The sequence below is a fragment of the Oncorhynchus masou genome, unplaced genomic scaffold (assembly GCF_036934945.1).
Source record: "Oncorhynchus masou masou isolate Uvic2021 unplaced genomic scaffold, UVic_Omas_1.1 unplaced_scaffold_518, whole genome shotgun sequence".
NCBI lineage: Eukaryota > Metazoa > Chordata > Actinopteri > Salmoniformes > Salmonidae > Oncorhynchus > Oncorhynchus masou.
Window position 1 is genome coordinate 1 of NW_027011585.1, and position 21,331 is coordinate 21,331.

General features: G+C 42.5%; 1 protein-coding gene and 1 long non-coding RNA gene across 2 annotated transcripts; both read right to left on the reverse strand.

The window, feature by feature from the left end:
- Positions 1 to 4,109: 4,109 nt before the first annotated feature.
- Positions 4,110 to 5,145, reverse strand: LOC135535794 (uncharacterized). The gene is made up of 2 exons (XR_010454881.1): positions 5,099 to 5,145; positions 4,110 to 4,520 (listed from the first exon to the last, which is right to left on the reverse strand). It is a non-coding gene; the product is annotated as an uncharacterized LOC135535794 (long non-coding RNA).
- A 1,413-nt stretch (positions 5,146 to 6,558) lies between these two features.
- Positions 6,559 to 10,822, reverse strand: LOC135535822 (C-type lectin domain family 12 member B-like). Its single transcript, XM_064962251.1, has 5 exons — positions 10,596 to 10,822; positions 7,296 to 7,397; positions 7,021 to 7,191; positions 6,766 to 6,908; positions 6,559 to 6,600 (listed from the first exon to the last, which is right to left on the reverse strand). The coding sequence occupies exons 1-5, from the start codon at positions 10,735 to 10,737 to the stop codon at positions 6,559 to 6,561; spliced, it is 600 nt and encodes a 199-aa protein (XP_064818323.1). The 5' UTR covers positions 10,738 to 10,822.
- Positions 10,823 to 21,331: the final 10,509 nt, after the last annotated feature.

Below are 21,331 nucleotides of genomic sequence, written 5' to 3' on the forward strand. Positions count from 1 at the left end.
TAATAGACATGACTCCCACCAGCCTTAGTTTGATAATATAATACATGATATGACTCCCACCAGCCTTTGTTTGATAATATAATACACATGACTCCCACCAGCCTTAGTTTGATAATATAATACACATGACTCCCACCAGCCTTAGTTTGATAATATAATACATGTATTGACTCCCACCAGTCTTAGTTTGATAATATAATACATGATATGACTCCCACCAGCCTTAGTTTGATAATATAATACATGATATGACTCCCACCAGCCTTAGTTTGATAATATAATACATGATATGACTCCCACCAGCCTTAGTTTGATAATATAATACATGATATGACTTCCACCAGTCTTAGTTTGATAATATAATACAATTGACTCCCACCAGCCTTAGTTTGATAATATAATACATGATATGACTCCCACCAGCCTTAGTTTGATAATATAATACATGATACACTCTCTGTTCTCTAGTTTGAAGAGTTATTCAGAAGTGTGTGTATGTGTTGTGTCTTTGTGTGTGTGTGTGTTGTGTGTGTGGATGCTTGTGGATGCTTGTGTGCTCGTGTAAGTGCCTCAGATCTAACCTCTGTTGTTTTCAGGTCACTCTATTTTATTAATCCAATCACATCCAATCAGGAAGCTGGTACTCCTGCTGGGGCATTGTTTCTGTAAGGGATTACTTCCATTGACGGAGAGGCGGACCAAAGCGCAGCGTGGTTATTTTGAATCATGTTTTAATAAATCACTTCACATGAACAAACTAACAAAAACAAGAAACGTGAAAACCCAAAACAGTCCTATCTGATGCAAACACAGAGACAAGAATAATCACCCACCAACACACAGTGAAACCCAGGCGACTTAAGTATGATTCTCAATCAGAGACAACTAATGACACCTGCCTCTGATTGAGAACCATACTAGGCCGAAACATAGAAATACCCAAATCATAGAAAAATGAACATAGACTGCCCACCCCAACTCACGCCCAACTCACGCACTGACCATGTTCCTAATGAAAACTATTAATACAAGTATTTTACAGAGTAAAGTCCCACTGGGCAGAAACGTCAATACAATGTTAATTGCACATTGGTTCAGCGTAATTTTATTGAAATGAAATGGGGTTAAAGTTGATTTTGTGGGTCTTCTAAAAACCCCCACCATTGATTATGTTGTTACTAATTTGCTTTCGTGCCATTGTACTTTTGCTCACTGTATAGCTGAGTATTGAGGCCTCTGTCTGTGTCTAGCTCTCTGCCAAAACCAGCCGCCCAGCATCTGTGAGGAAAGGTGAAAGGGACTGTGGGTGATAGGGAGACAGAGAGAGGCAGTGTCTGTTTTTCTCTAAAACAAGGGCAGATTTGCATACTGCTGAGACAGGTTCTGAAACCTTGTGTTAAGAATAACTTTAGCTGCACATGCAGGTTTTGACATAGGAGATCGCACCATAAGGTCTGATCTCGGGTATAAAAGATGCCGTCTTTCTTTTGTTCGGGGCAGAACTCAGGAGAGACATCAGTTGCATGTCTGATGTTTGATCTTTGACTTCTGTCTACGGCTGTATTCTAATGAAAATATCTCTATTTTATATATGCACATTTTAAGTATTCCTTATCTGTTATGTAAATAACGGAGCCCAAAAAAGTGTAACCAACACAACCATTAACATAATAACTATGGGAAATAATAGAGAAAGGGGAGAGAGACTCTCTCTCTCTCTCTCTCTCTCTCTCTCTCTCTCTCTCTCTCCTTTCTCACCTCCCTCTCTCTGTCTCTCTCTCTCTCTCTCCTTTCTCACCTCTCACCTCCCTCTCTCTCTCTCAACTCTCTCTCTTTCTCTATCACCTCCCTGCCTCCCTCCCTATCACCTGTTCCTCTCTGCTGTTTATGATCACCAGGATTGCTTCTCTCTTCAGACAGGTTTTCTTCCTAGTGGAGTGGAAGTACAAACTGTAGTCAAGGTTTCCCCATCCCTTTTGAAAATGCTGCTCAGTTGTAGAGCAAAGGTGTACACATCGAGAAACATAGCCAGTATCTTCATACTCATTGATATATAATATAACCCATTGATATATATTTACTGTTTATTTTACTTATAATTTATCACAGATTATATCTCACAAAAATCTTTGCCTGAATATGGCCTTTCTCTTGAGTCAGGATGTTGTAGCTGGTCTGTAACTGGTCTCTCTCTAGTCAGGTTGTTGTATCTGTTCTTTAACTGGTCTCTTAGTCATGTTGTTGTATCTGGGTCTGTAGCTGGTCTCTCTCTTCAGTCAGGTTGTTGTTTCTGGTCTGTAACTGGTCTCTCTTATGTCAGGTTGTTGTATTTGGTCTGTAACTGGTCTCTCTCTCAGTCAGGTTGTTGTATCTGGTCTGTAGCTGGTCTCTTTCTGCAGTTGTGTTAGTATTATAAAGGGAAAAAACTCTGGTTGTTCCTTTTATCCTCAGAATCTGTGATGTCTCTGTTATCTACAAGCATAAACACATAGTTATTAGGTAAAACACCTGGTAAATAGGCTTAGTAACCAGCACTTCTTACAACTAGGTGATAATCAATGAACTTGGACACAAACTCACAGTAGACAGACAGGCCTATTATCCCAGCCAGTAGAAGACGAGCAGCCCCAGAAATACTGCAGCAACTAGAAAGGGTCTCTTCCCTGAGACGTTTACGTTGTTTGTGTTTGTGTTTGTGTGTGTGTGTGTGTGTTACCTGAGTGCTTGTCTCCCTGGTCCATTATTAGGAGCAGTGTCTGACTCTTGGTGCTGGTCTCACCGTCTCTCAGGGTGTCTGCACTGACTGTAGATATCCACAATCCTCTCCTCCATCTCACCTCTGTCAAACTTGACCTTCTTGTTCCCATCTGGTTCAGCATAGATGACGTTTGACATCTTTAACAATGCCTGGGTCTTTCTTTCTATGTAGGTCTACTATACATTAAGTCTCTGCTTCTAGAATTAATGTGGTGGTCTTCTAACATGGCCACCAGGAGGCGTCATACGTCAACTGCAAGCCCTCTATACGTTAAGTCTCTGCTTCTTGTGATATCTCTGTCTCTGAGTCATCTGTGTGTCTCTGTCTGTGTGACTGCTGTCGGTGTTAACTCTAGGGAATTATCAACAAAATGACACGGGTAGTTGTGGCTATGCTAATACAAAAATAGAACAAGTTTGCATACTAGTGTGCGTACTTGTGTGTATACTTGTGTCCGTGCGTGTGTATGTGTCTGTGCATATGTATGTGTATGTGTGTGTGTGTGTGTGTGTGAGAGAGAGATTGTTACAGTGGTTATTGTTAAACCATTTTCTGCAGAACAATATAAATCATTCCATGTCTCTACATGGTCATCTTGTCCAGAGTATATCTCAACACAGTCCTCCCCTGCCCAGGGAATGGTACTATTTGTGATGATGGACAGGACACTGTCATACCAGGAAGATATAGATCATAGAGGGGAAGTGGAGAACAAAGACTAGCTGTTAACATATATTAAATATCATATGTAACAGCCCCAAGATAATTCAGGGAGTTTCCAGAACTCCTCCTTCCTTTCACCTTTCTGCTGATTTGGACCCTGTTTACCCTCCCAAATATACATCAACATGTTCAGGAGGACCAGGACTACAAACATGGGTCATTATAATGTCAGACAATAGATGTGACACTACAAAATGCTCCAAGTGGATATTGAGGGTGGGTATGCTTAACCAGTGAGGATCAACCTGATTGGTTGAAGAGTTTTTGAGTGATAGCTGGTTGAACCACTGAAAATATCCACTTCCCTTCGCTCTTTTGGGACCCATTTCGGGGAACAACAATCAAATATGAGCATTTGATATTGTGCTTGACAACAGACTGACTGTCAACATCCTTTGATATCTCTACTACACTCATTGATTGGTGATACAGTCACCTCCTATACAGTGTATGTAATGGTGGTTTGGTACTGTTGAGAATGTCATCACCAGGCCTAAATTGGAGCATGTAAATATCTGCAGAATATATTTGAATTGGAAGTTATGTGAATGCACAAAGTCAATAGTACTGAACTCATGTTGAACCTGATGATGTGTGAAACATAACTACTGGTACACAGGAAGTTACAAACAGGAAATAAGTAGGACATTTATTAATATGATACTACAAACAAATACAACAATAGGTGTTTGTGTGTGTGTGTGTGTGTGTGTGTGTGTGTGTGTGTGTGTGTGTGTGTGTGTTTGTGTACGTGCATGCAGGTGTGCGTGCTTGTGTGTGAATGAGGGTGTGTGATGGTGTGTGTGTGAGAGAGAGAATGAAGGAGAAAGTTGAGTGTACTGTAGGCTACTGTATGTGTTACAGTAGGTTGTCATGGTGATGTTAAAGCATTTTCTCACAAACCCAGGTGAGTCTGCTGCGACATGATATGTCATTCCATGACTTTCGAGAACTCTGTTCTTTATGTATCTGAACACAGTCCTCCTCACCATATTCTGTTTTGCCACCACCATTATCAGGCTGATGTGGAGACCAGTACCTACAGGGTGAACAACAGTCAGATATCATGGTTAATACCAGTACCTACAGGGTTAAAAACAGTCAGATATCATGGTTAATACCAGTACCTACAGGGTGAACAACAGTCAGATATCATGGTTAATACCAGTACCTACAGGGCTAACAACAGACAGATATCATGGTAAATACCAGTACCTACAGGGTTAAACACAGTCAGATATCATGGTTAATACCAGTACCTACATAGTTAACAACATTCAGATATCATGGATAATACCAGTACCTACAGGGTTAACAACAGTCAGATATCATGGTTAATACCAGTACCTACAGGGTTAACAACAGTCAGATATTATGGTTAATACCAGTACCTACAGGGTTAACAACAGTCAGATATCATGGTTAATACCAGTACCTACAGGGTAAACAGACAGATATCATGGTTAGAACATCACAATCCTAAATAATGCACCGAAATGTTTCAGTTTAAATTCAACTTTTGTTGACTGCTGCCATTAATGACAATAACCTGTATAGATAAAGGTTGAATGAACTGAAAATTGGCCCCTTATTGTCAGAGTAGTTATCATCTCTCACTCTGTGGTCAGTGTTGGTCTATCAGTTGAGTATGGAGAACCTAGAGTATGAACAACACAGAGAATCAGTCCTACTCCTTACACTGTGGTCAGTGTTATTAGAGCAGTAGTGTATTACCTTGGGGTGGTCAGTGTTATTATAGCAGTAGTGTATTACCTTGGGGTGGTCAGTGTTATTATAGCAGTAGTATATTACCTTGGGGTGGTCAGTGTTATTATAGCAGTAGTATATTACCTTGGGGTGGTCAGTGTTATTAGAGCAGTAGTATATTACCTTGGGGTGGTCAGTGTTATTATAGCAGTAGTATATTACCTTGCTTGGTCAGTGTTATTATAGTAGTATATCACCTTGGGTTGGTCAGTGTTATTAGAGCAGTAGTAAATTACCTTGGGTTGGTCAGTGTTATTAGAGCAGTAGTATATTACCTTGGGTTGGTCAGTGTTATTATAGCAGTAGTATATTACCTTGGGTTGGTCAGTGTTATTAGAGCAGTAGTAAATTACCTTGGGTTGGTCAGTGTTATTAGAGTAGTAGTATATTACCTTGGGTTGGTCAGTGTTATTAGAGCAGTAGTATATTACCTTGGGTTGGTCAGTGTTATTAGAGCAGTAGTATATTACCTTGGGTTGGTCAGTGTTATTAGAGCAGTAGTATATTACCTTGGGTTGGTCAGTGTTATTAGAGCAGTAGTATATTACCTTGGGTTGGTCAGTGTTATTAGAGCAGTAGTATATTACCTTGGGGTGGTCAGTGTTATTAGAGCAGTAGTATATTACCTTGGGGTGGTCAGTGTTATTATAGCAGTAGTATATTACCTTGGGTTGGTCAGTGTTATTAGAGCAGTAGTAAATTACCTTGGGTTGGTCAGTGTTATTAGAGTAGTAGTATATTACCTTGGGTTGGTCAGTGTTATTAGAGCAGTAGTATATTACCTTGGGGTGGTCAGTGTTATTACAGCAGTAGTATAATACCTTGGGTTGGTCAGTGTTATTATAGCAGTAGTATATTACCTTGGGGTGGTCAGTGTTATTAGAGCAGTAGTATATTACCTTGGGTTGGTCAGTGTTATTACAGTAGTTGTATAATACCTTGGGGTGGTCAGTGTTATTACAGCAGTTGTATAATACCTTGGGTTGGTCAGTGTTATTATAGCAGTAGTGTATTACCTTGGGGTGGTCAGTGTTATTATAGCAGTAGTATATTACCTTGGGGTGGTCAGTGTTATTATATCAGTAGTATATTACCTTGGGTTGGTCAGTGTTATTATAGCAGTAGTATATTACCTTGGGTTGGTCAGTGTTATTAGAGCAGTAGTATATTACCTTGGGGTGGTCAGTGTTATTAGAGCAGTAGTATATTACCTTGAGGTGGTCAGTCTTATTACAGCAATAGTATATTACCTTGGGTTGGTCAGTGGGTGCTGTCCACCCATTTCCAGGTCCCCTCAGTAACAGAGTCAGTCAGACCAATCCAGACTCCTTGTTGAGGTTGAAGAGAAACTCCTGTTGTTGAGAAGGATAAATATTTATGCGTATATGTTTGATCATATTTACCACCTGCACACCCAGAGCTTCTCCCCCACTCCACTCACTCACTCACTCACTCACTCACTCACTCACTCACTCACTCACTCACTCACTCACTCACTCACTCACTCACTCACTCACCTGTTCCTTATCACTGTTTATGATCACCAGGTCTGCTCCTCTCTCCAGACAGTCCTCTCTGCTCCCCTTCCAGGTTTTAGTCTCAGTAGACAGGAAGTACCAACTGGATTCAAACTTCTGCCAGCATTCAGGACAGGTTTGTCCTACAAGATGAAATCATGAATTTCCTTCATCTTTTCACACTGGATAAAATAATACAGACACACGATAAAGTGTGTGCGATTAATGAAAATGTAATACTGTAGGTTTACTCACTGAGATTGGAAAGCCTCTCGCTAAGAAAAACTTTCTCAGTCTGTAGCTGGTCTCTCTCTTTAGTCAGGTTGTTGTAACGGGTCTGTAGCTGGTCTCTCTCTTTAGTCAGAAGGCTGTTGCTGTCCTGTAGCTGGTCTATCTCTGTTGAGTCGTGATGATCAATGACTCCATCTGTAAAAGGGAAAAGTTCATCAAACATGTAACTTAAACACCATTAATGAGTAAGTATAATTTAGTAGGCTACTTAAGTCTCAGTAAAAACATACTAAACTTACAGTAGACAGACAGGCCTATGATCCCAGCCAGTAGGAGAACACACAGCAGCCCCAGACACACTGCAGCAACTCCAGAGGGTCTCTTCCACCACTGAACATGTACTGAATCACAAATTATTAAAGATCTTTGGTTATGTGTTTTACTGTATCATCCAGGATTGAGACAAATAAAGCTATTGCACTACAGGGAAATCTCACCTGTTTAATGTGTGTTTTTTATGTGTTTTCCTTATTTGTAACTTTTTTTTGTACATAATGTTTCTGCAACCATATCTTACGGCAAAGAAGAACTTCTCAATATCAGGACAGCGATCACTCACCTCGGCTTAGACAATGATTTTTTCGCACAAGACATTCTCCAAACACCCCAAGACCGTCATCCCCGTTATTTGCAAGAGGAAGCAACGCAGGTACGGAGGGCAAAGAGCCGGATGCCTGGTCAGGACACGGCGAAGGCGACTGGGAAAGCTGCCGCTACCGTCAATACTACTCGCCAACGTGCAATCATTGGACAATAAATTATACGAGGTATTATCACAAATATCCTACCAACGGGACATCAGAAACTGTAATATCCTATGTTTCACGGAATCGTGGCTGAATGACGACATGGATATTCAGCTAACGGGATACACGCTGCACCGGCAGGATAGAACAGCACACTCCGGTATGACGAGGGGGGATGGGGACGGTCTGTGCATGTTTGTAAACAACAGCTGGTGTACGAAATCTAAGGAAGTCTCTAGATTTTGCTCGCCTGAAGTAGAGTATATTGTGATAAATTGCAGGCCACACTACTTGCCTAGAGTGTTTTCAGCTATACTTTTCATGGCTGTTTATTTACCACCACAGACAGATGCTGACATTAAGACAGCACTTAGTCAGCTGTATTAAGGAAATAAGCAAACATCAAACCACTCACCAAGAGGCGGCGCTCCTAGTGGCTGGAGACTTTAATGCAGGGAAACTTAAATCAGTTCTACCAAATTTCTATCAACATGTTAAATGTGCAACCAGAGGGAAAACATTCTAGATCACCTGTACTCCCCACACAGAGACGCATACAAAGCTCTCCCTCGCCCTCCATTTGGTAAATGGAACATGTTCCGGGATTCTTCCGATAGCATTGAGAAGTACACCACATCAGTCACTGGCTTTATCAATAAGTGCATCGAGGACGTCCTCCCCACAGTGATGTACGTACATACCCCAACCAGAAGCCATGGATTACAGGCAACATTCGCTCTGAACTAAAGGGTTGTGCTTCTGCTTTCAAGGTGTGGGACTCTAACTGGGAAGCTTACAAGAAATCCTGCTATGCCCTGCAAAGAACCATCAAACAGGTAAAGCGCAAATGCAGGGCTAAGATTGAATCATACTACACCAGCTCCGACGCTCGTCTTATGTGGCAGGGCTTGCAAACTATTACAGACTACAAAGGGAAGCACAGCTGCGAGCTGCCCAGTGACACAAGCCTACCAGATGAGCTAAATCAGTTCTATGATCGCGTCGAGGCAAGCAACACTGAGGCATGCATGAGAGCATCAGCTGTTCCGGACGACTGTGTGATCACACTCTCTGTAGCTGACGTAAGTAAGACCTTTAAACAGGTCAACATACACAAGGCTGTGGGGCAAGATGAATTACCAGGACGTGTGCTCCGGGCATGTGCCGTAGCACTCACGTCCGTAGCCATGAAGTGCTTTGAAAGGTTGGTAGTGGCTCACATCAACACCATTATCTCAGAAACCCTAGACCCACTCCAATTTCCAATTTGCATACCGCCCAAACAGATCCACAGATGATACAATCTCTATTGCACTCCACACTGCCCTTTCCCACCTGGACAAAAGATATACTTATGTGAGAATGCTATTCATTGACTACAGCTCAGCGTTCTACACCATAGTACACTAAAAGCTCATCACTAAGCTAAGGATCCTGGGACTAAACACCTCCCTCTTCAACTGGATCCTGGACTTCCTGACGGGCCGCCCCAGGTGGTGAGGGTAGGTAGCAACACATCTGCCACGCTGATCCTCAACACTGGAGCGCCACAGTGGTGGGTGCTCAGTCACCTCCTGTATTCCCTGTTCACCCACAACTGCATTGCAAAGCACGACTCAAACACCATCATTAAGTTTGCAGACGACACAACAGTGGTAGACCTGATCACAGACAACGACGAGACAGCCTATAGGGAGGAGGTCAGAGACCTGGCCGTGTGGTGCCAGAATAACAACCTATCCCTCAATGTTGCCAAGACTAAGAAGATGATTGTGGACTACAGGAAAAGGAGCACCGAGCACACCCCCATTCTCATCAACGTGGCTGTAGTGTAACAACAAACTAGAATGGTACAAACACACCATAACAGTCGTGAAGAGGGCACGACAAAGCCTATTCCCCCTCAGGAAACTTAAAATATTTGGCATGGGTCCTCAGATCCTCAAAAGGTTCTGCAGCTGCAACATCGAGAGCATCCTGACTGGTTGCATCACTGCCTGGTACGGCAATTACTCGAACTCTGACCGCAAACTCTGCCTCTGACTGCGTACAGCCCAGTACATCACTGGAGCTAGCTACCTGCCATCCAGGACCTCTACCTGCCATCCAGAACCTCTACACCAGGCGGTGTCAGAGGAAGGCCTATTACCGCATGCAAGCAGTACCGGAGTACTGCTTGCAAGTCTAGGACAAAAAGGCTTCTCAACAGTTTTTAGCCCCAAACCATAAGACTCCTGAACAGGTAATCATATGGCTACCCGGACTATTTGCTTTGTATGCCCCCACCAACCCCCCAAACCTTCTTTTTATGCTGCTGCTACTCTCTGTTTATCGTATATACAGTCACCTGAACGTTCATGTATATACTACCTCAATTGGGCCGACCAACCAGTGCTCCAGCACATTGGCTAACCGGGCTATCTGCGTTGTGTCCCTCCACCCACCACATGCTAACCCCTCTTTTACGCTACTGCTACTCTCTGTTCATCATATATGCATAGTCAATTTAACCATATCTACATGTACATACTACCTCAACCAGCCTGACTATCCGGTGTCTGTATGTAGCCTCTCTACTTTTATAGCATTGCTACTGTATATAGCCTGTTTTTTTACTGTTGTTTTATTTCTTTACCTACCTATTGTTCACCTAACACCTTTTTTGCACGATTGGTTAGATCCTGTAAGTAAGTTTCACTGTAAGGTCTACACCTGTTGTATTCGGCGCACGTGACAAATAAACTTTGATTTGATTTATGTAAAGTATGTGTGTGTGTGTTCTTGCAATCTTACCTGAAGCAACAACTCCATCTCTTGTACTGGACTTGAAGGCTCTTACGTTGGCATATAATTGGCCATCAATGTCTGTGTTCTTCATTACATCAAGCTCATCGTCTTCAAATCCATCTGAGTTTTGATAGACTCCCTCTGACATTCTAACACACTTGTGATCAAGTACAGTAACTTCTACTTCTTACATCTGCTCTAATATGCGTCTGTAGCTGTGTCTTCTCCATGCAATGTCCTGTCTCTGTGTGAATTATAGAAGTGAAACTCTTTATCAGTAAAACACAGTCAGCCACCACGTGACTCCCACCAGTATTAGTTCGATAATATAATACATGATATGACTCCCACCAGTATTAGTTCGATAATATAATACATGATATGACTCCCACCAGTATTAGTTCGATAATATAATACATGATATGACTCCCACCAGCCTTAGTTCGATAATATAATACATGATATGACTCCCACCAGCCTTAGTTTGATAATATACTACATGATATGACTCCCACCAGTCTTAGTTCGATAATATAATACATGATATGACTCCCACCAGCCTTAGTTCGATAATATAATACATGATATGACTCCCACCAGCCTTAGTTCGATAATATAATACATGATATGACTCCCACCAGCCTTAGTTTGATAATATACTACATGATATGACTCCCACCAGCCTTAGTTTGATAATATACTACATGATATGACTCCCACCAGCCTTAGTTTGATAATATACTACATGATATGACTCCCACCAGCCTTAGTTTGATAATATACTACATGATATGACTCCCACCAGCCTTAGTTTGATAATATACTACATGATATGACTCCCACCAGCCTTAGTTTGATAATATACTACATGATATGACTCCCACCAGCCTTAGTTTGATAATAAACTACATGATATGACTCCCACCAGTCTTAGTTCGATAATATAATACATGATATGACTCCCACCAGCCTTAGTTTGATAATATACTACATGATATGACTCCCACTAGCCTTAGTTCGATAATATAATACATGATATGACTCCCACCAGCCTTAGTTTGATAATATACTACATGATATGACTCCCACTAGCCTTAGTTCGATAATATAATACATGATATGACTCCCACCAGCCTTAGTTCGATAATATAATACATGATATGACTCCCACCAGTCTTAGTTTGATGACCTACTACATGATATGACTCCCACCAGTCTTTGTTTGATAATGTAATACATTATATGACTCCCACCAGTCTTAGTGTGATAATATAGTACATGATATGACTCCCACCACCCTTAGTGTGATAATATAATACATGATATGACTGATCTCTCTCTTCAGTCAGGTTGTTAAAACTGGTCTGTAGCTGGTCTCTCTTTGGTCAGGTGGTCTTAGCTAGTCTGTAGCTGGTCTCTCTTTGGTCAGGTGGTCTTAGCTAGTCTGTAGCTGGTCTCTCTCTCTCTTCAGTATGGGTGTTGTAACTTATGTTGCTGGCCATTCTGCAGATGTGTTGAGGTGCTGGTCTCACCGTTTCTCAGGGTCTCTGCACTGATGTAGATATCCACAATCCTCTCTTCCATTGCACCTCTGTCATATCTGGCTTGGTGTAGATGGACTCAGACATTTTCAACAATGTTTTCTGACTATAGCTACAGTGTCTTAAAGCAGTTCAAAACAGGCAGAGGTCGATAATCCAGAGTAGTGGGGCAAGGGTACAGGACGGCAGGCAGGCTCAGGGTCAGGTCAGGCAGAGGGAGGTAAACCAGAGTAGTGGGGCAATGGTACAGGACGGCAGGCAGACTCAGGGTCAGGTCAGGCAGAGGTCGATAATCCAGAGTAGTGGGGCAAGGGTACAGGACGGCAGGCAGGCTCAGGGTCAGGCAGAGGGAGGTAACCCAGAGTAGGGGCAAAGGCACAGGACGGCAGGCAGACTCAGGGTCAGGGCTGGCAGAGTGGTCAGGCAGACGGGCTCAGTGTCAGGGCAGGAAGGGTCAAAACCAGGAGGGCGAGAAAAATAGAGACTGAGGAGCTGAGACAAAATGCTGATTGACTTGACAAACTGGCAACAGATAAACAGAGAGCACAGGTATAAGTACCCAGGGGATAATGGGAAAGATGAACGACACCTGGAGAGGGGTGGAGACAAGCTCATGGACAGGTGAAACAAATCAGGACGTGACAGTCAAAAGCTGACTGCTTTTGACCCTGTTGTAGGTGGGGATTTGTGGAACAGAAACATGTCATAGCTGGTTGTACAGTAACATGTCATAGCTGGTTATACAGTAACATGTCCTGGCTGGTTATACAGTAACATGTCCTGGCTGGTTATACAGTAACATGTCCTGGCTGGTTATACAGTAACATGTCCTGGCTGGTTATGCAGTAACATGTCCTGGCTGGTTAGTGTTGGGACACCTTCTTTCCACCTTTTTTTCCTGATTCCTGAGTAATTTCCTGGTCTTCTGGAGTAAGTTCCACCCGCATACTGTGAAGCAACACAAACATATGCACAGACACACGCACACACACACACGATAACATACCACAATCCTCTCCTACATTCTCTCAGGAACTAATGAGGACCCATAATAAATGCAAATTCAAATACATACACCAGACACACACCCTGTTATATGATCTCTTACTACTCTGTATCACTGATTAACATATTGGATGTATCTTAATAATGTCTCTGGATGATTTAAATAACTAGAATTAGAAATCTGTCAAATACGTCGAGCGTTTGGGGCGTTTGGGGCTATTCTGTTGCTTCTATTAAGCCAGGCAATCTCAACCAAGCACAGCTCAAGTATTTGGGTCATATTCATTAGGAACCAAATGTAAGATAGAAAACTGAAACAGGGAGGGACTAACTGTACCTGTCCAATAAGAATAAAGTGTTTTGTTTTGCCGTTGTAAACCATTTTACGATGGTGTGCCCTAATGAATATGTGGCCCAGGTCTGCTAATAACCACCAACCACTGACAGACAAACACAGACAGACAGACAGACAGACAGACAGACAGACAGACAGACAGACAGACAGACAGACAGACAGACAGACAGACAGACAGACATGCAGACAGGAAGCTGTTATTAAAGGAAGTCAGTGGTATGGCTAAATATGAGTTGGCACAGCAACACATGCTGAAATCAAAAACATCCCTAAACTCTATGTGTCGCAAATTGAACCCTTTTTCCTACATAGTGATGGACCCTGGTCAAAGGTAGTGCACTATACAGGGAATATGGTGAGATTTATTGAGATTTATGTCATTATTCACATTCTATGTAGGTCTTATGTACTGCATCTGACCTGAAAACACAGGCCACTTTTCATCCATTGATATAAGGTTGGGTTAGGATTAAGGTAATGGTCAGTTTTGTGTTTGGTCTATCATCTGGTTGTAGTTGGATGCTGGTCAGAAAAGTCCCTCTTGTTGGGTGTAATACCTACTTTTATAAGTGTTTGTCTCCCCCTACTGGCCATTATCTACAAGCTCAGTTTCTCCTTCTATTACCGTGACCTTGAACCATAAAAAACAAGACTGTGTTGCGGACAGCCATGTTCACTCTGAACTAAGCGGCCGCGCACTTCCTCCAGGACTGCTGCACAGAAGAAACGCCATGCAACACAGAGGTGGAAGAGATTGAACTTCACTGAGTTCAACCCCATTAGTTTGCACTATAAAGATCAATGTTTTATCAGGGATCGTATCAATATTATATCAGCCTATTTTCAATGCAACAAAACATAACAAATCAAATTTTCCAAGATTGAGTCTGTGATTTTGTTGTTGGCAGAGCCACAGCACAACGGAGTAGAATTTAATTGGCAGGGGGTTGCGCAAGACTGGTCTTTCAATCACCCAGGAGTGAACGCGCTTTTCACATCAGTTCAGATCAGAGCGGCTCGTGGGCACATTTGTTGATATTCTTTGCTAGTTGACGAGTAATTAGCCCAGTTCTACATTAATATGGGTATAGGAGCACAAAACGAGGAGCCAACACTTCAAGCTGTCTTTGAAAAGCCAGACAGGTAAAAAGCTGATGTCGTAATTAAAGGGGCGATGTTGTATTTTGAGACAGGTTTGAATATGTAAATACGTTTATAGGCAGAGGTCTAGCCTACATTGTCTAATTCTCTGTATGGTAATAACACATTTTATTTTGTAGAGTGGTGTCTGGCATAATACAATACAATACCATTTACAGTCACCTATTTGGCCCATGATGTTACAGACCAAATAAAAAATTATGAATTATTGTCAATATCTTCATAATGTAAAACGTTTTAAAAGTGTCCTGCATTGTATGCCTGCATTGAGCACCACATATAGGCTACTGCAGGCGATATCATAGAAGTCAAAAGCTATTTCCTGTCAAGTTCTGATCTGTTTCACCTGTTCTCAGCTCCACTGGTGCTTGGTGTTGTCATTGGTAACCTACATGCTGTCCCTTGTACAATGAAGGTTGTGAGTCATTCTCACCTTTCATTAGCATTGTTGTGTGTGTGTGTGTGTGTGTGTGTGTGTGTGTGTGTGTGTGTGTGTGTGTGTGTGTGTGTGTGTGTGTGTGTGTGTGTGCGTGCGTGCGTGCGTGCGTGCGTGTGTGTGTGTGCCATCTCAGCACTGTTCTGCCCTCTGTGTGTCGAGGTCACACTGTTTTAAGTATCCAATCACATTCAATCAGGAAGCTGGTAGACCTTGTTAAAGAACATTGTTCCTTTATTTTTTGATCTGTGACTTTGTTATTCTTATTATTAAAGTGATGATCACAGGTTGATAATTGGACCCACTTTCTTTTTACTGAGCATAAGCCTACTGCAAATCACATGACATGTTTCTAATCAAAATAATGAAGAAACATTTTACAGAGTACAGTGTGACTACATACTCTCCTCTAAATCTAAACACAACAATTATTTGTCTTCCTCATTCTCTTAATTTTCTTCTTCCTCCTCTGTCTCTATCTCCTCTCCTCCTTTCAACCCTATTAGATGTGATGGTCCAAGGTCCCTCCCCTGGGATTGTATTATCCAATGTCTTGAGACAGAGTCTGTACTACAGAGTCTGAGTCTGAACTCACCTCTATGGTGAGTTCATCTCTCACTTTAACCACAAGGTGGAAGCATTACAGGGTTAATAACAGTCAGATATCGTGGTTAATACCAGTACCTACAGGGTTAACAACAGTCAGAAATCATGGTTAATATCAGTACCTACAGGGTTAATAACAGTCAGCAATCATGGTTAATACCAGTACCTACAGGGTTAAAACCAGTCAGATATCATGGTTAATACCAGTACCTACAGGGTTAAAAACAGTCAGATATTATGGTTAATACCAGTACCTACAGGGTTAAAAACTATAAGACATCACAGTTAGAACATCACCATCCAAAGGGCTGGACAACGGGCCACTCCGTAAAAACACATGGTTCCCATGAAAGCGGTTGGTTTTGCTACATTCTTAAAACATGATTCATTATGCAGAATTTGTGTGTTGGAGTCACTTTTAATTCTTAATTGATCTACCATTTCTATCAAAGGACACCACAATCGATGGGGACGCAGAGCAGTACCATTCTGCTCATCTGATGAAGGTGCACATGAATCAGTATCACTCATTATTTGCAGAAACAGATACTGGTATTTTTTATTTAACTAGGCAAGTCATTTAAGAACAAATTCTTATTTACAATGATGTCCTAGGAACAGTGGGTTAACTGCCTTGTTCAGGGGCAGAACAACAGATGTTTACCTTGTCAGCTCAGGGATTTGATTCAACAACCTTCCGGTTACTGGCCCAATGCTCTAACCACTAGACGACATGCCGCCCCAACTGGGATGGATCCCGAGGCAAATGTGGCTGACCAGTGAACCTCCAGGTGTTCCGAGTTGGGCATCTCCGGTGCGGCCCACGCTTGGATTGCGTCCTACCTGACAGGTCGCTCCTACCAGGTGGCGTGGCGAGAATCTGTCTCCTCCACGCGCTCTCACCACTGGTGTCCCCCAGGGCTCTGTTCTAGGCCCTCTCCTATTCTCACTATACACCAAGTCACTTGGCTCTGTCATAACCTCACATGGTCTCTCCTATCATTGCTATGCAGACGACACACAATTAATCTTCTCCTTTCCCCCTTCTGATGACCAGGTGGCGAATCGCATCTCTGCATGTCTGGCAGACATATCAGTGTGGATGACGGATCACCACCTCAAGCTGAACCTCGGCAAGATGGAGCTGCTCTTCCTCCCGGGGAAGGACTGCCCGTTCCATGATCTCGCCATCACGGTTGACAACTCCATTGTTTCCTCCTCCCAGAGCGCTAAGAACCTTGGCGTGATCCTGGACAACACCCTGTCGTTCTCAACTAACATCAAGGCGGTGGCCCGTTCCTGTAGGTTCATGCTCTACAACATCCGCAGAATACGCCCCTGCCTCACACAGGAAGCGGCGCAGGTCCTAATCCAGGCACTTGTCATCTCCCATCTGGATTACTGCAACTCGCTGTTGGCTGGGCTCCCTGCCTGTGCCATTCAACCCCTACAACTCATCCAGAACGCCGCAGCCCGTCTGGTGTTCAACCTTCCCAAGTTCTCTCACGTCACCCCGCTCCTCCGCTCTCTCCACTGGCTTCCAGTTGAAGCTCGCATCCGCTACAAGACCATGGTGCTTGCCTACGGAGCTGTGAGGGGAACGGCACCGCAGTACCTCCAGGCTCTGATCAGGCCCTACACCCAAACAAGGGCACTGCGTTCATCCACCTCTGGCCTGCTCGCCTCCTACCACTGAGGAAGTACAGTTCCCGCTCAGCCCAGTCAAAACTGTTCGCTGCTCTGGCCCCCAATGGTGGAACAAACTCCCTCACGACGCCAGGACAGCGGAGTCAATCACCACCTTCCGGAGACACCTGAAACCCCACCTCTTCAAGGAATACCTAGGATAGGATAAAGCAATCCTTCTCAACCCCCCTTAAATGATTTAGATGCACTATTGTAAAGTGGCTGTTCCACTGATGTCAGAAGGTGAATTCACCAATTTGTAAGTCGCTCTGGATAAGAGCGTCTGCTAAATGACTTAAATGTAAATGTAATGTAAATGTGTTCATCATTAATACTGTGACCAAGACTGATGCAACCCGAAAAAAACATTCAAGACAGAGTTAATGAGTACTTGAGGTCACTGAGAACGTCTTGACATGGCCTGCTCTCCCTTATGTCAGGAATTAAGCATCTTTGCCATGTTTACTATCTACTGTGGGCTATGTTTACTTGTCAGACTGCACAGTAGCTTAAATAAATGTGTACATTCTCAAATAGTAAACAAAAAAAACAAAAATCTATAACATGTTTCAACCATGGTGTTTTTCTGGTTGATGGCCAATATTAAGTACAGTCAAATGCATTTGTGAATTAAATCACTTTATTGTTTAATTAATTAAGGCTCCTTTCTCTTTTATGTGCTGGAGTTATTTTAAGAATAAAGTAGGCTAGTGAAGGCAACAAATTGTTGCTTACTGAAACTCCCAATGTCATCCAATTGTTACAATAGGATTTGAAGCAAAAGCCTACCCGCGTATGGTCAACTATTTCAGCACCTTTTTGTGCTGCTCTGAGAAAAGCAAGACAACTTAATAAACATATACATTTTTAAAAAGTAATTCAAAAATATATTTATATTGTACCACTGTAGATTTTGCAGGCAGTCAGAGATGAGTCCTATTGTAAAGTGTAGCAAAATGGGCAAACTTCAATGTATTCAATGCTTAAGTAGTCTAAAACCAGATTTGCCCAACCCCTACAAATATATTAATTTATTATTATCCCTGCATTATCATTGTATAAAAGCCAATTAGATATTAATTTAGAATCCTCTAAATGTAATTAGATCTACTATTGAAAATTGTTGATCTGAATTGATCTGCAAGTATTTTCATTTTCAGTTTCCGGTAAACTCTTTGTTTCCTTTCATGTGTCCAACCAATTATTATCGGATTATTCACCATGGCAACCAATGAAATGTATTTCTGAGTTAGGTTGGCTTGTTTTTAGAATTCACAACAAAATGCCTCCAGCTGTCCATCACCACTGTAAATATAAGAGTGGTTATAGAGGGTGAGCGTGTATGTGTGTGTTTGTGCGAGAGAGAAACGAAACACACACAGTAACGTGTGTAAATGAGTACCGAGAGCAGATCTGTTATCCAACGATTAGTTTCATATTAAAAACGGTCAAATGCTTCTCAAAGATGCTCTCTGGTGGTCAAACTAGCTCTAACGAGCGTTAATGGCAACAATGTCTGACACTTAAATAATAAATAATGTGCCATAGAATTCTGCGGCAGCCCGCAAGTTGTGCTGCAATATGATGCAACTTTTTAAGGAAGAATCACTGGAGGAGTTGGCAAGACAGCACTAAACAGACCTGGGACTCTAGCTGGTAGGAGTTGACAAGACAGCACTAAACAGACCTGGGACTCTAGCTGGTAGGAGTTGGCAAGACAGCACTAAACAGACCTGGGACTCTAGCTGGTAGGAGTTGACAAGACAGCACTAAACAGACCTGGGACTCTAGCTGGTAGGAGTTGGCAAGACAGCACTAAACAGACCTGGGACTCTAGCTGGTAGGAGTTGGCAAGACAGCACTAAACAGACCTGGGACTCTAGCTAGTAGGAGTTGACAAGACAGCACTAAACAGTCCTGGGACTCTAGCTAGTAGGAGTTGATAAGACAGCACTAAACAGACCTGGGACTCTAGCTGGTAGGAGTTGGCAAGACAGCACTAAACAGACCTGGGACTCTAGCTGGTAGGAGTTGACAAGACAGCACTAAACAGACCTGGGACTCTAGCTAGTAGGAGTTGACAAGACAGCACTAAACAGACCTGGGACTCTAGCTGGTAGGAGTTGGCAAGACAGCACTAAACAGACCTGGGACTCGAGCTGGTAGGAGTTGACAAGACAGCACTAAACAGACCTGGGACTCTAGCTAGGGTTGGGTTAAGTTTGGGTAAGAAGAATTGTTTAGGGGTTGGCGGTTAGAAAACAAAATTCATGCCAGCAACATTGTGTTATGTCTTCCATTCAACACCAATTTATCACCAAGCAAGTGTATTTAACACGCACTGTAAGCTCTGCCCACTGACCATTGAGCTTTAATTGAACCAATCACATTCATTATGTGTGTCACGACTTCCGCCGAAGTTGGCTCCCCTGCCTGTTCGGGCGGTGCTCGGCGGTCGTCGTCACCGTCCAACTTGTCGCTACCGATCCCTTTTTCGTTTGTCTGTTGGTTTTGTCTTATTAGTTTCACCTGTGTGTATTTTAGTTTAATTAGCTTCCCTATATATAGTAGGTTGTCCCGCCATTGTTTTGTCCGGGATTGTTTTTGTTACTCTGTTGGAGTGTGGGTTTCATGTGTGTATTCTCCGGACTGTTTTGCCCTGTGTTTTGCGTGACCGTTTGTTTGCCGGAGAATAAATTCACGATATACTGAACCCTGCTCTCTGCGCCTGATTCCAACCCACCACTCCTAGTATCCCGTGACAACCTCCTTGAGACAGAGCTGCCCCCAGGGCAAGATTGAATACGGAAAACTGTCCTTAACCAATCTGGATTGTTGTTTGAGGTTTAGGCTAAATCTCTACCACCTGTTCACATTCTTTTAACCAACACTTTGTCCATCTGCTGGTGAATAAGAGAAAACGCATTTAGCGTTTAAATAAACCGATAACCAAACCACAAACAACATGGAAGCTATCAAAAAACTTGTAAGATGAAGATCAAGGCACTTAAAATGCCTTTATTGTGGTCGTACGTTTAATGAAACAACATACAAAAAATGAATGTAAAAAAGAAACAAGAATACAACGGAACATATTATCTACAATATTGTATGTATACTGCATAACTTTGCTCTTCAATAAAACACATTTGTTCATTGAACAATATATTTTAAAATGTTATAGATTGGGTTGCCAAATGGTGGTGTCATACATGACCGATGACATCACAATGGTCTTAAAGCCAATTTGAACAATGGGTTAATGAGGAAATGTATCAGTCTTCATTGGTTATCGACATGGCTTGTTTCTGCTGGTGCAAAAAGGTATGAAATCAGGTCATTTAATCAATTAACAACTACTATAATTCTGGAGTAGTATTTTTCTCTTAAACCTAGTGGGAAGAGTAAAAGTACAATGACATTCTGATTGACGAATACGTAAAAAGTGTACATGAAATGTACATGAAGTTCGGCTATTGCAAATGTCACTCAATGTAACCTGTCTATAATGTGCTATTTTAGGTTTAGGATAGATACCTATGATTCTCCATTTAGGCCAACCTCTTCCTACTCTTATGACCCCCTCTTCCATTGGCTGGGGATCTGGGGGGGAGTATTTAGCACGATCACATTTTCTTGTCAACAGAAAAAACGTCAGAAAGCAAATTCAGTTGATGTGGAGCAGAAGACAAGAAAGAAGAAGGAGAGGGGCACTTCATCCCCCTCTCCAATTCCATCTGACCGTTCTGAACGGAATGGCTCCGCTACTTCTGACCCCTCACCCTCTGACCAACTCTCCTCCCTCCATCCACCTCCCTCTCCTGTTAAATGTTCCTCTCAGCCTTGCTCTCCTGCTAAACAATCCTCTGTACCCCGGTTACCTGCCAAAAATACTTCCCCAGTGAAATCCTGTCCAGTGGTGTCCCACCCTTGTTCTCCCTCTCCTACCAAC